The following is a 15117-nucleotide window of genomic DNA, read 5'->3' as shown; positions in this document are numbered from 1 at the left end:
ATGCTACATATATATATATATATATCCATCCATCCATCCATCCATCCATTTTTTTGACCGCCTATTACTCACAAGGGTCGCGGGGGGTGCTGGCGCCTATCTCAGCTGGCTCTGGGCAGTAGGCGGGGGACACCCTGGACCGGTTGCCAGCCAATCGCAGGGCACACAGAGACGAACAACCATCCACACTCACAAGCACACCTAGGGACAATTCGGAGCGCCCAATTAACCTGCCATGCATGTTTTTTGGAATGTGGGAGGAGACCGGAGTACCCGGAGAAGATATATATATATATATATATATATATATATATATATATATATATATATATATATATATATATATATATATATATATATATATATATATATATATATATATATATATATATATATATATATATATATATATATATTTTTTTATTATTATTATTATTATTATTTTTTTAATTTATTTATTTATTTTTTAAAATGCTGTGTAGAGTATAATTTTAGTACGTTGTAGTGCGTGGTATTGCCTGAGAGTGGCAGCAGTGTGCTTTTACTCACGTCGACCACCTTATTCCAGGAGGGAGATGACGACGAGGAAGAAATCCAACGACGTCACATATTTGATTAGAATGGCGGTTGATTTAACTCCGCGATTTCGACGACTGAACAGCCAAACGTCAAGTTTTCATGACAATTTGCGCAATCGTGGTAAGGTTTTGATTTTAAATGTTGATTATTTTTTAATATTGTTTTCTTACTTGTTATTTGTATTTAAATGAGACGTTCTTATCTATGAGGGTGTCAAAAATAATAATACGACGAATTAGAACTTGACTATTGTACATAGCAGAAAGATATACATGTTTTTTTAGTTTCATTATATATAACATAAGATACATTCAGCTTAAAATATTACACTTTGGTGTAACTACAAAACAGTTTTGTTTTTGTTTTTTCAAGGTCAGATATTTGAAATGTAGATAAATACTTGTAGTAGTTGTAACTACTCCTGGACATTGTACAATAATGTTATACTGTACATTATGTACCATCAATATTATGCATATTGAAATAAATATGTACTTTTATACACATTTTATATTATCTGTATTACACCTGTACCTCTCAATTTGCACTCTATCATTCTGTCTATGTTAGCGTGTATATCTGGTCCTTTTGGCGCCACGCAGCTGTGGCACAACATCATCCACGCCCTTCGCATCCAAGTGGAGGTGCGCCACCACCGTAGGCAGCTGCGCGTCCACATCAACAGCTTCGCGGGCTCTGACGCGGTGGACGTCGTGCTGAGCTACCTGATGCAGAATGCCGCCTTTCGCGCCGGCGAGGTGTCACGCCTCACGGCCACCCGCCTCTGCCAGGCCCTGATGGAGGCCGGGGTGTTCGAGCCGGTGGGCGGCAAGCTCTTTCGCCGGGACAAGGAGGCGACGTTTGAGGACGGCGGCGGAAGTCTGTACCGCTTCATCGAGAGCAAGGAGCGCGATCGCAACGGTGACGCTGAGGAAGAAGAGGAGATGACGAAGAAAAAGCGGTCCAGGTGGATTTTAGTCTGCCATTATCAGCAGTGCTCAAATGAGCTTTTTTTTTTGTTTTTTGTTTTTTTAAATGCAGGTTGGACGACGTTTTTACGATCTCCAATCCTCTTGCTGTGGGACCACCTGACAGGAAAGCGGAGAGACTCTTGAGGTCCATCAGCCTGCCGCCGTGCCCGCCTCCGCCCACATCCTCCTACCTGCCACAAACAGGTCAGTTCCCAGAGTCGGTTGGGTCCCGTGAGGTTTGTTTGTTTTTGTCTATTTCCACAATGCATTCAAATACAGACAATTTTTTTGTAATTATTTTACTGTGAAAAATGGACTCCTTTCTCAAGGTCAAAGCTTCTAAATCGGGGTCCAACGACCCACCAGCAACACGATTGACATTGTAAATCTAATTACCATGGGTTGATATCCACATGATTTACAAAATTTCAATGAAAAGGTATGCCCATCACATTTTACAAGAAAATAATACTTTACAGTGTGATCCTGACACACATATGAAAAACTATTGTTCCATGTACAAGAGAATTTCAAACGCTAAAACAAAACTAGTCCACAAAATCATCAGATGCATATCTCCTAAGTAAGATTTATGTTTCAATTTTCTTTTAAATATGGTAAAAGAGGCAGAATGTTTTATATCATTGTGCAGGTCATTCCACAATTTGTGGACCTTTATAAGAAACACTAAAACGAGTACATGTTCGTTTTTCTGGTATTTAGTGTATAAGATGAAGAGAAAAGTGGAACAAGTTCACACCAAACGGACATTTAATTTGGAACCCACATGATAGATTATGCATAGATTGTGAAAAAGATTGCATTCAGGAAGCTTATGGAAGAGAGAATTTGGAGGAGAATTATATTTTGACCAACAGGATATTGTTTTTTTTATTTTTTATTTTATGTAGAATAAGTAATTTGGCAGTAAATGTAGGGTAAGTTTCAGGGTTATTTCATGTGCGCAATATTTCAAAAACAGCATAAGAGCGACGTCATCTGAAGGTGCTTTTCTATTGGCTGCTGCCAGATGACATCACTTCAATTAATATTAGTGCTGTCAAACGATTACAAATTTTAATCTGATTAATCACCCTTTTTAATTTTGATTAATCACGATTAATCAGCTAACATACTTGCGTATTCGCGTAATATAAAATAAATACAAAATACCGTAATATTTTGACATTAACGCATTTTATTATCTGAATGTCATTTGCAAACATTGATTAAATGCATTGCACAATTGCATGCATGCGTGTATTGCTCAAAACGTAACAGCATCATATCAATTGGGTGCAATTCAGCAGTTATTAATTACCGGTAATGAAACGCAAATTACTTTTGTTTTATCTAAAGTCCCTTCAGGGTGTTTTTTAACGCGAAATTTACCACCGAGCACACTAACTGGAGTCACCCCGCTCATTTTGGGACAACAGGCGTAGGAAATGCCGTGTATTGACCTCATCACTGACCTGCGCAGCCTTCAATGTAACCATCCGCGGTTACGTTCAAGGCTCAAGTGCGCTCAAAAAAAAATAGTGCGATTAATATGCATTAATACGTGGTATATGCGACATTTTTCTGTGATTAATTCATCTATTAAAGCTTTAACTTTAACAGCCCTAGTTAATATCAAAATAAATCTACTAAAAATCAAATTTACAATCATCTGCAAAGGCTCATGCATTTATTATTTAATTTAATGCATGAGCATTAATACAATTAATTACCAAAGACAAAAACAAAGGAATTTTTTACTATAATTATTAGGGGTGTGAATTGCCTAGTACCTGACGATTCGATTCGTATCACGATTCACAGGTCACGATTCGATTCGATACCGATTAATCCCGATACGAATGGTCACGATTCGATACCGATTAATCCCGATACGAATTTATAAGTCGATTGTTGCGATTTTTTTTCATTCATATTTAGAAAATACTAATCAGTAAGCTTGTAGAGTGTAAGATTTATATGAAAATGTATTATTTATTTATCTGAAATTTCAGTCTTATAGAGGTTGTAATCTGTTTCATGTTTGAACAGCATTAAAATAAAAATATTAAGGCTTAATGTGCCGTTCATATAACATTCTTCCATGCTCAAGGTGTGAATCCTAAAAAAAATAAAAATAAAAAAATAAAAATCGATTCTGCCGATTATTGAATCGATTCGAGAATCGCGCGATGTAGTATCGCGATATATCGCCGAATCGATTTTTTTTTGACACCCCTAATAATTATAGTTAGTTTTGTAAACATAAAATGTAGTAGTTTCAGTTAGTTTTCGTGTTTTAGAAAGCATTTTTGTTTTTATTTTATTTTGTTAACGAAATTGTTTTTTGAATTTTAGTTTTAGTTTTTCCGTTAGTTTTAGTTAACTAAACCTCAGTAATATTATTCCAGTAATATTATAAACTCAGTAAGTATTATTCCAGATAATATTGCAATTAGAGGTGCACCGATCACAATTTTCTAGCCGATCACTAATAACCGATCTTTTACAAAGCCTGACCTGTCAATCCCGATTTCTGCCGATGCCGATTTTCTTCATAACAGGCAGCATATACCTTCAGTGTTCCAATCTTATTTTATTGGAAACCATTGAACAATATCGGCGAAATAATACAAGTGGTTTTTTTTAACTGCACATTAATTAGTTCTCTTAAATAAAAATTTGTCCTCTCAGCAGAAGAGGACAGTGGCGGACTTTTTCACACCTCTGAGGAGGGAGATGAGATTGGTGGAAAAGATCAGTTCATTTTTAAGGCATCGGCCGATCACCGATCTCCCGAAATTAAGGAAATCAAATAAATAAATACATTGGCCGGCCGAGCACCCCTAATTGCAATAGGTCAAATGAGGTTCAAACAGTGATCGATACAAACATAGTAATGCCTCTAATGGGAGAAATTGTCTTAATCTGAAAAAGAAATCATCACGTTTCGCAATTTTTTATTATTATTATTATTATTATTTTTTTATTATTATTATTATTATTATTTATTTATTTATTTTCTTTGCCAACTCACCTACCTACCTATACAGTATGCTGTTTTAAATTTATGGATCAATTGCTATGAATTTCTAGAAATTTGGTGAACTCAACTTTTTTAACAGGTCTCCCATCTATATTTACGTTCACTGTTGTTAAAGGGATCGTTCGGCTTTTTTAACATGAATCTCAATTTGATCCTCACCTCCCGTGTGTGCGATCAGCACTGACTTACCCCTGACAGTGTTCGGTGACACGCGTTCTGGTTCGGCGTTGGACGAAAGGAAAATAGTCCAGCAAGCTGGCTGGGGTCTTGGAAATAAAGCGTTTTTCTTCTAAAAACTATTTGTTTTCAAAAGCGTGATACATTTCCATCACAATACTCTTTCCTGAATAAAGTCAGACGCCATTACCGCCAGCCACTACTTTTCTGTTCGTTCGTATCACTGCGCGGCGCCCTGTAGAACGCTAACCGACGCACTGCAGCCAGCTAGCTGATACTTCCGCTGAAAAGGCAAACAACTTCAGGCGGAAGTAAAATAAAATGTAAAATAAAGATAAAAGAAAAGTGCTCAAGCGCCTCACAGTTGGACAAGCGCAACATTACACATCAACTGAATACATAAACAATCAACTGAGGACATAATCGCTCAACAACTGTATTGATGCTTATTCACACAGAAAACAATATCACTGGTTTCATTAATTTCTAATGATCATTTGTTGCATTTAAACCAAGTATTAACCTTCTGGATTTCCTTATCCAAAAGAAGTGAAAGTGACGTGGCTGTGCTGCGACCTCACAGTGGTGGAGCAAGTGTGGAAGCGGCAAGCGCTGCTGCAGCTGCTGCAGGCGGTCGAGCTTCCGATGCTGGACGGCGTCCTGCAGGCGTCTCCCGCCGGGAATCGCGCTCGAGCCAGGAGGGCGCCTCCGCACGACCTAGTCATCGCCAACACGTGCCTGGAGAGAGAGCTGCCAGACGTCCTCAACTTCCCCCAGTGAGTTGGTCTCAACACTTCCACTCCATCGAAGCGCTTGAAACGTACTGACTCCTGCACGTCCTCAGGCGGGACGGGTGGCTCTCAGCAGCCGCTGACTGCCTGGAGTTTCTCCCCGACCAGCTGATCGCGGCTGCCTGCGAGCGCCTCCGGCAACAGGACGACACCGAGCCGTCGGAGCGGGCAAAGCGGCTCCTCTTTGACGCCGTTGCCAAGCACTATGACGGGCGGGGGAAGGTGCCGCTGCTCCCGGGACGCTACCTGGATGCGCACGTTGCCATTCTCAAGCTGATTGGTAAACACAAACGCCGACTCGTGTTCATTTCGTCAACGAAAACGAAACAAAAATCATTTCGTCCACACACATTTTTCACCGGACTAAAACTAGACTAGACTAAAACCCTCAGTAATAAACAATAAGTGGGACTAAATTAGTATGCATTTTCGTTGACTGATGAAGATGACATGAAAATGCATTTCACTAAATAAAAACTGGACTAAAATCTGTGGACCTTTTACTTCAGGAACAAAAACGAGATGATTATATGATTTTGTCAAATCGTTTCTCTGCTAATGTGTCATGTCTGTGACACTGTCATGTGACACAGCACAAACACATGGGACAGATAGGAGGTGGATTCACGGTGCAATGTTTAAAAAAAAAATGTAAATAGTAATGGTGTCAGTTAAACGCGTTTTTAACGGCGTTAACGCAACCCCCTTTTAACGGCGTCATTTTTTTTATCGCGCAATTAAAGCTCATTTGGAGCTTTCACCTGGCAACTAGATCATTTGTCTTTCACTTATGGGAGTTCGCCACTGTGTATACAGATCAGCGGTAAATGCAAGGCTTTCATTACAATACTTAAAGCTGATTGGGCAATGACAACCTGTGCGTGGTCTACCAAACTTTTGTTTTGACCAATCACGGTAATGGATGAAAAGTTCGTCTGCGTTGACATTGCTGGTTAGGAAAAAAAAAAAAAAAAAAAAGCAACAACAACGGGGAAAGAGAAGCATCATGGCGAGCCGTAAAAAGGATATAAATTCAATTTTGAACGGCAAGTTTACTTTTAAAAAATTACCTAATGGTGGCATTGACAAGAGCAAAGTAATTTGTATGTATTGCCATCGCGAACTGAACTACCATCGCAGCACGTCCAGCTTAAAATACCATTTGATAGCCAAGCACACCGTTGATGCCGATTCTCCGACCCCTCGTCAAACCCAGGCATCCGTGGATAATTTCCGACAGAAACCAATGGATGAATCAACTAAGAAGAGACTCACCGAAGCGATTACTGGACGTCTCTCAGTCACCACAACTACCTCGGGGTAACTTCCCATTATTTTGACACTGACTGGGTGCTTCGCTGCCATGCTTTGTTATGAAGACCGAGGACCGGCATTTTGCCAATACTGTCGCAGAGCACTTCAGGCAGGTAGCTAGTATATGGGACATCAAATCCAAAGTCTCACTGACCACATATGGCGTGCGCAATATGATCGCGATATGAAGGCGAGCTTCCCTGTTGTCTGAAAATGTTAACAGGCTTGTCTGTTTGAGCAACTGGCTCAAAGCAAACTAGGATGCTGTTAGCCATTTCAGTTATTTTTCTAATCAGAAAGAAATCAGAAACTGGGTTGAGCTGGTAAATAATGACCAATATATTGCTGCTAAGTTTAAAACAAACTTTAAAAATAGTTTGCTGCACTATAAGCAGAGTCTCTGAGTTTACATTTCATATGCACTTTGTTGGCATTTTACATTGCCCCAATTTTAATCCCTTGGAAAGGGCTGTTGAGGGGCTGTTTGTGTGACTTTGCGTGTGTTGAATTCAATACTTTTTTTCAATAAAAAAAAAGAAAAAGATTTGCATACGAAAATCAATCCTCTTATTCACGTTAACGATGTTACAATTCGATAAAATAATGGGACAGAAAAAAAATCAAGGTTTTTTTTTTTTTTACAATAAATAAAATGTGCGATTAACTATTAGTTAACTATGAAAAAATGCGATTAATCGCGATTAAATATTTTAATCGCTTGACAGCACTAGTAAATAGTTAACATTAATCCAACGGCTATAACGTTCCAACAATAATAATGCGAATGCTAACTAATGCTGGCTACTTGCTAGCTCATAGCATGGAGCCACAGTAGCCGCTGTAATTGTGTGTCAAGTTGTTTTTCATCAAAAAGATGAGGGAACATTTTACATGAAATAGTTTGAGATCCGAAATGTTCAACATTAGGACGGCATGGTTTTTTTCAGTGCTGATGCCAAAACCGATTATGAGTCGTCAAGTAGGCCATTAACCGATATTTGGAGACGATATTCATTTGTAGTAAAAGAGAAAATAATAGCGTAAACAAAGAATAGACAACTTTGTTTCATTAAAAGAAATTTTACAGAAATTTTAGGGCGCTTCCAGAGTCATCAGCATGTGTTAAGCTACATTTAAAACTAAACAAATAAATAAATAAACAAATAGTTTTCTACTGTAAATAAAGTTTTCCAAAATTTCAACATAATTTCTAAAAAAAATAATAATAATTATATTTTTTATAAATTAAAAAGTGTTTGCAGTGAATAAATAAGTAAATACTTTTCTAAAGTTACTACTGTAAATAAAGTTTTCAAAAATTTCAACATAATTTTAAAATTTTATTTTTTGACATTATTATTTTTTTTTATCAATAAAAAGTGTTGGGACTTCCAGGGTTCCCGTGGGGTCTTAAAAAGTCTTAAAAAAAAAAAAAAAAAAAAAAAAAGTCTAAAATTCAGAAAGTTAAATTTTGGGCCTAAAATGTCTTAAAAAAACAGCCATATTTTCATCTTAGGTCTAAAATTTAATTTACCCAAGTCTAAAATTCTTACATCCGCTCCTTACATTCCGAGAAGTGTCTGCTCTGTAGAAAGAAAGAAAAAGAAAGAACAAAACTAGAGCTGCGAGCAGCTATAAAGGGCCCTCGCAACCCGGGCCACGTTGGGGTACTTGCACGTCGGGGTTCTGGCATGTTGGGGTACTGTGAAATAGGAAGCCGTCTAAATTGTAAATGTTTTTGACATGCTTTGTGTTTTCAACGCTTCATGGAAAGGCCGAAAATGATGCACAATTAACAAAATAAAATTAAAATGGCTTGGCACATGGCTATAGAATACTTTTTTGTTAGTCTTAGGCTGATAGGTGTCCCGATTTTTACAAATCTAGTTGAATCATACAATCGCAAAAGCTTCATAAAAATGTCTAGAGGGCGCTATTGAGCCATTTATTGCAAATTGCACAAGAAATCTAGTATATTCATGTTCATGACAAGTCTGACGTGTGTGCAAAGTTTTCGCATATGTATAGACCATAACAAAGCAGCAATTTACTTGGCAAACAATGCAACTTTGCATCTCAAACATCTTAAGATGAAACACACCAAGTTTGAAGACAATCGGATAAATTTAGTAGGAGGAGTTCGTGAAAATATGACCCCTAAGAAAGGCCACAAAAAATGGCTACAAATCCCAACGTAAATCAAAATGGTGGACTTCCTGTTTGGTTTCGCATATGGCTCCAAGAGACTTTTTTTGTACATCCTGAGCTCTTATGTATGCCTTCAAATTATCATCACGCTAGGTGAAACGTACAACCGGGAATGCTTCATGAAAGATGAGGGTTTTTTTTTTAGCTCAAAATGTTTAGCATAGGTTTAGCATATGCTTCAAAAGTTGTTTTTTGTACCTCGGGGGCTGTTACATATGTCTTCAAATTTTGGTAACTCTAGGTGAAACGTACAGCTGGAAATTCTTCATTAAGTAAGAATTTTGAAACGCAAAATTTGATGCCCTGTCTCTGGCGGACTTCCTGTTAGGTTTCGCATATGGCACCAACAGGCTTTTTTGTTGATCATAGTCTGTTACATATGTGTACCAATTTTCGTAGCTCTAGTTTAAACGTACAACCGGCAATGCTTCGTTAAGAATTTTGAAACTCTAAATTTGATGCCCCGCCGCCATCATATAGTATGTCAAAAACTTTAGATTTTTTTTTTACCATGTTGTCGTCCCAGGTGTTGAGATGGTACAGCCCAAGATTGAAGTCAATCAGGTTAACCGTGTAGGAGAAGCGGGCAAAAGTATGACCCCTGTAAATGTGCAAAAATGGGCCAAAATTGGACATTCAAATACTCATACCTCACTTCCTGTCTATTTTAGGGTACACTTATCAAAGAGGTTTTTGTTCATCTGGATGTGCTACAGGTGCCACACAATTTTTGTAGCCATAGGACAAACGTAGCGGGACAGTTAAACCTATGTAGGTGGCGCTACGGAGCCATTTTTCTGTTATCATGTATGGCGATTTTCGCCAGGCCCGATCTGCGTGTAAAGTTTGGTGAGTTTTCGTTCATTTTTAGTGTCTCAAAAATGTGATTGTTTGCGGAAAAGAATAATAACAAAGAAAAAGAAGAAGAAGAAGAATTCCTTCAGGAACAATATAGGGACCTCGCTGCGGTCGCTGCTCGGGCCCTAAAAAATGTGCGTGTTGCGTTGTTTCTGTTATTTGCGTGCTCAAAGTGAAGGAGACATTTGAAGGGGTGCGTTTGCATTGTAGTTAAGGTGGGCGGGAGCTAATGAGATGTTTGGTGAGATGTGACGCGCGGCGGCGGCTTGTTTTGCCGCGATATCCACTCTCGCGAGATATGACACCAGAAGGGGGAGGAATTATCGTTGTTGCTTTCTGCGGACATCCCGAGCTCAACATGTCAAGCTAACACTACCGGGACCAAAACAAACAGGCAGGGTGTTGAACGACGAACTTGCGGCACGGGATAGTGTGTGTGCGCGCGCGCGCGCGTCACAGCGAGTGTCAACATGCAGCTGACAGTAGTTGGCTATCGAGTCCTCTCGGTGCACTTGTATGTCCCGGTGTTGGTACTGCGCGCGACTCAAAACAATAACAATGCATGGATTCAAATTTCACACAGGTGTGTCCCACAGCCAACACACCAGCTAAGATAAAAGCACATCTCTTTTTTTTTTTCTTTTTTTTTTCCCCCCTGTCAATGTACACAACTAGCATGACAAGCAGATAGGAGAACAGAGACGTCCCCGCGATGACGTCATCAAACTCAAAATGAACCACAGCAAAAAACAAACAAACAAAAAACAAACAAATGAACAAAAAAAACAAACAAACGGCAGTGATTCCGTGGTCATCATCGTGTCTCAGATTTAAAAAAAAAAATCTTTTAGCTTAACGGTAGGTTCGTTTCATGTCTCAAATTTTTACGTTTCTGAAATACTTCACACTGTGCACATATTGTGTTTGTGTCTTTTTAAAGGTTAAATATTTTTATTTCAAATTATCAACCTTTTGTTTTATTGATCCTTATTTTGAATAGAAAAAAAACCCAATTATAACTATCAATAACGACTAATAAATATTTAAACTGATACATTTTTCAGTCATATCGCCCAGCCCTTTGTTGCGGTCTATTTAAATAATTGATTCAATATATGAAAATATAGAAGACATTTTTGTTGTTGTTTTTTAACACGTTTGAAGATACCGTAAAAAATTGTGGTGTTTTAAGATTAACGTCTACAAGCAACAAATGTCACTATAAGTTTTGAATATTTAAATGAATTATATGTTTTGATAGCCACTGGATGTTGGCAAAACTCGTGTTCCAATCAAATATTTTGCAAATATATCGAGTTGCGTTTGCCTAAGGTCATGCTACACCTCCACAAAAAATGGTGCGACCAAATCATGTGCTGTGCGAGCAACTAAAAATGTTACTCGCACCAGTGCCACTAGTAAAAAAGTTTGTGTAGAGCCCTGCAAGTTGACATGGTTTTGAGAATCAAATATGTACCCCCTTCGGTCGGTCGTGAAGTTGGTCTAAATTTTTTCTCATAGTGGTCTAAAAAGGTCTTAAAAAAAAAAAAAGGTCTAAAATTTCACTGAGTGATTCCTGCAAGAACCCTGGATTCTCAGTGTCAACAGTGACAAATGTATGCAAAATTAAATGTATCTAATTTGGGGTTTTGTCAGGATCCAAAAGATCTTCGCAGACAGTCAAAAATTGTCTGAATATGTTCAAAATGTTTGCAACAAGTAAAAAAAAAACCTGCCTGTGAGCATCGTGCAAATCCTGATGAAAACACAAAATTTGCTACGTTCGCAAGCATTCACCACTACGCGAGATTCCAGCTTTAATCGGCCTTCAGATTTGTAAAAACGCCGATGTCAAAATATCGGCGCCGATAATCAGCCCGGCCGATAATCGGTCTATCCCTATAAAAAATGCATCACTCACACACACACACACTTTCTCACCACCAGTTGGTCTGGCAGCCCAAATGCGTTCAAGTGAAATGAGAACTAAAACCTTCTAAATAAAGATGACTTGAATTATGATGTTGCACTTGGACTGTTTTCCTTGCAGAAGAATCAAAGTTGCAGCGCGCCATTCGAGTCTCCCAGCTGTGCGTGCACCTGCTGCCGACCTGCGCGCGGGACGAGCTCCGGCGCCTTTTGGCGTTCATGGCCGCCGCGGCCTACCCTCACGCCTGCCGCCTACAAAAACAAGTTAACCAACCTCCCTGCCAAAAAACAAAACAAAACAATACACAGTAGCGCAAAATCCCAGGAGGCACTCACGGGCGTGTTTTTCTTTGCAGATGGACAACCGTGCTGTGGTGAGTCGTGCTTTTCAGAAGGCCGTCGTCCACAATCGCCAACTGACGCCAGCGCAGAGCAACGCCTTGGTGCTATTTCTCATGGATAACCACTCGGACGTCTTCAAGGTCATTTCTCATTCTTACGTGTTTATTAAAGGAATATTTAAAGGTGATTTTTTTTTTTTTTTATTTCTTCCCCCCCATTGCATGTAGACTCCTCCATCCCTCATGGAAGCTGTGCACAAGACACTAAGGAGCATGCAGGAGGGCAAAGATGTCGACTCCATCACAAGTAAGATTTCATGTCATGGGACACTTCATTAGGTAGGCTACACCATTACCAGGGTTATTATTGTTTTGCAATTTTCATTTTGAGTTAGTTTTTATTTCGTTTTGACGTTTGTTTTTTAAATGGAGTTAGTTTGAATTTGTTTTCAGGGTGCTTCTATTAGTTGTTTTTTGTTTTAGTCTTTCATAAATGCTTAGTCTTTAATTTTTTTCTGTCAGTTATTAAAGACACGATTTGAATCAATTTTAATCTAATAAACCCAGCAAACCTTTATTTAAAGGTGTCATTGAAAAATAATTCTTGTGCAAAATGTTCAGACCATAATAATGTATACTGATTCTAAATCAGTTTGAACATTAACTTAATATTCATAGTTAGCAAAGTTACAACTCGCAATTAACATCTCGATGTAAGAGAACATAAGAACAGCTTTTAATAATCCAGAAGGCAAAATTCGATTTCATAATTTAGCAAATTTTCAACGATCTGATTTTCAAAATGACAATCGAATTAATTCGATTTATTGCACAGCCCTAGTTTCAGTATTAGTTTAAAAAAAAAAGTGTATTACTTGTGCATAATATTTAAAAATCACAATGGGAGCGACATCATCTTTTGGTGCTTTTCTATTGGCTTCTGCTAGATGACGTCAATTCTGTGTGACACACTTTCAAACGTCCTTATTCCGGTTAATATCAAAATAAATCAACTTAAAATCATCCCCAAAGACGAGAATTAATACAATTAATTACCAAAGACTAAAACGAATGACATTTTTGCTATAATTAGTTAGTTTTGTAAATATAAAATGTAGTTTCAGTTAGTTATCGTTTTTTAAAAAGCATTTTCGTTTTTATTTTATTTCGAAATTGTTTTTTGAATTTTAGTTTTAGTTTTTTCGTTAGTTTTAGTTAAATTGATACTTGACTCATTGAACTATTTTGAGCAGTGAAAAGTTAATTTTATCCAGAATGAATTTGATAACTTCATTATTTTTCATGTCCAAGTAATACTTTTTAAAAGTATTTTTTCTACTTGCTGTCAACTGACGATAACATCACCTGTGCTGAGGAAGTAGGTAACGGCCAATCATGGCTCGCCTGTTTTTTGGGTTTGGTCAGTAAACGAAGCCACGATTGGTCACTACCTACTTCCTCAACACAGGTGATGTCATCATCAGTCGACAGCAAGTAGAAAAATTACTTTTTAAATGTATTCTGCCTTCGGTGCCGGTTGGTGCGGGTTCGCTCCTCTGCCTGGGAGACCCCATGTGGCTTGCATGAAGCAAGCTTGTGTGTGTGTGTGTGTGTGTGTGAGTGAGTGGTTTAAAAAAACAAAAAAACAAAAAAAAAACTTTTGAAATGTATTCATTGTCCATGAAAAATAATGAAGTTACCACATTAATTATAGACAAAATATTCATTTTTTACTGCTAAAAATGGCTCATTGATTCAAGTATCCCTTTCACTAAAATAACCTTGAGCAGTTACGATTGTTGACGCTGGCGGTTTGTTCCCTTCCCTCGCTCCAGTGTTCGCCTTCTGCGAGCAGGTGTCGCCACAGGAATACCGCAAGCGGCGCGACGACGCCACGCACGTGGGCCTCAAGCGCCTCCTCCTCCACATAGACTCGTCGTCTTCTGTGAGCAGCAGCGAAAAGAGGCGCCGCCTCAAGCAGTTTGAGAAGCATCACCCTGTGGTCTTCCTCCAGCATCTCTGCAACGCCGTCTCAACATAAAACAAAACAAAAAAGTGAATTTGTCTTGACGGGAGATGGTACTTTGGCATTGGAATCCTTTTAGTGATTGTTGTTGGATGTTTGTCAAATTCCAAGGAGATTATTACTGTCGGTCTTTGTTTTGTAAGTTATTAAGGAAAGTTGATGTGTTGGAAAATAATGAATTAATGCTGTGTGCACTTGAATCATGTCATAATTTACAGAAAAATAGATTGAAGCCCCACTGAAGGCATTTTAGAATGCACTTTATTCCTCTTAAATGGTTTATTTGTGTTTACTTTCTTGGTGGTCCGACCGTCCTATACATTAATTGTAATTTTTGATGTGTTCCGATGAAATATGATGTTCACTTTTAATTAAACAGCTGATCACTGAGGTCATATACCTTCTATGATCATTGCACATATTAAATCATGTATTTTTAAATTTAGGATTATTAAAGCAGCTATATGGAAGATTTAAAATTTCAAATCGCTACTGCCACCTGTGGCCGAAAACAAACTGCACGCTCGTACACGCTGCGCGCACTCGTACGTGCACGACCTCAATACTGAAGACTGGGCTCTTCATATCCAATTAAACTATGTTTTCAGAGGTAAGAAGTTTTATAATGTTATACAAAGCTGGCCACTTCACGGAATGAGACTCTCGATCCCCACTAAACAATTGATGTCCACGGGACATGCAGATCATATTGCTTTAGTCGGTCGAAGGCCAGTCCTGTGCTGTACTCCAAAACGATGTGCAAATTATGTCAATTAATTGGACCTCATTCCGATGTTAATATGCAGTTACATATTGTAGTCACCCAGCTCGACGGACGTCAACCTGATTCTAGTCATTATTAGTGTATGTCGCCCCC

At 38.4% G+C, this 15117-nt stretch overlaps 1 protein-coding gene across 3 annotated transcripts; it reads left to right on the top strand.

Annotated features, from left to right (window-relative positions):
• The first annotated feature begins 532 nt into the window (after window positions 1–532).
• depdc4 (DEP domain containing 4) lies at window positions 533–14637 on the top strand. Of its 3 annotated transcripts, none has more exons than XM_077501210.1 (9): window positions 533–699; window positions 1150–1546; window positions 1621–1754; window positions 5357–5549; window positions 5618–5844; window positions 11995–12137; window positions 12230–12355; window positions 12443–12521; window positions 14050–14637. In XM_077501210.1, exons 1-9 carry the CDS (start codon window positions 576–578, stop codon window positions 14253–14255), a joined length of 1629 nt encoding a protein of 542 aa, XP_077357336.1. In that variant the 5' UTR covers window positions 533–575; the 3' UTR covers window positions 14256–14637. The 3 variants fall into 3 exon arrangements, with proteins under 3 accessions (XP_077357336.1, XP_077357335.1, XP_077357337.1); XM_077501209.1 differs by having other exon boundaries at window positions 5321–5549; XM_077501211.1 differs by having other exon boundaries at window positions 5321–5549; window positions 12443–12553; window positions 14050–14194.
• The last annotated feature ends 480 nt before the right edge of the window (window positions 14638–15117 follow it).

The sequence above is a fragment of the Festucalex cinctus genome, chromosome 16 (assembly GCF_051991245.1).
Source record: "Festucalex cinctus isolate MCC-2025b chromosome 16, RoL_Fcin_1.0, whole genome shotgun sequence".
Lineage (NCBI taxonomy): Eukaryota > Metazoa > Chordata > Actinopteri > Syngnathiformes > Syngnathidae > Festucalex > Festucalex cinctus.
The sequence above is the reverse complement of the archived record's forward strand: the minus strand, read 5'-3'. Positions and strand labels throughout refer to the sequence as shown.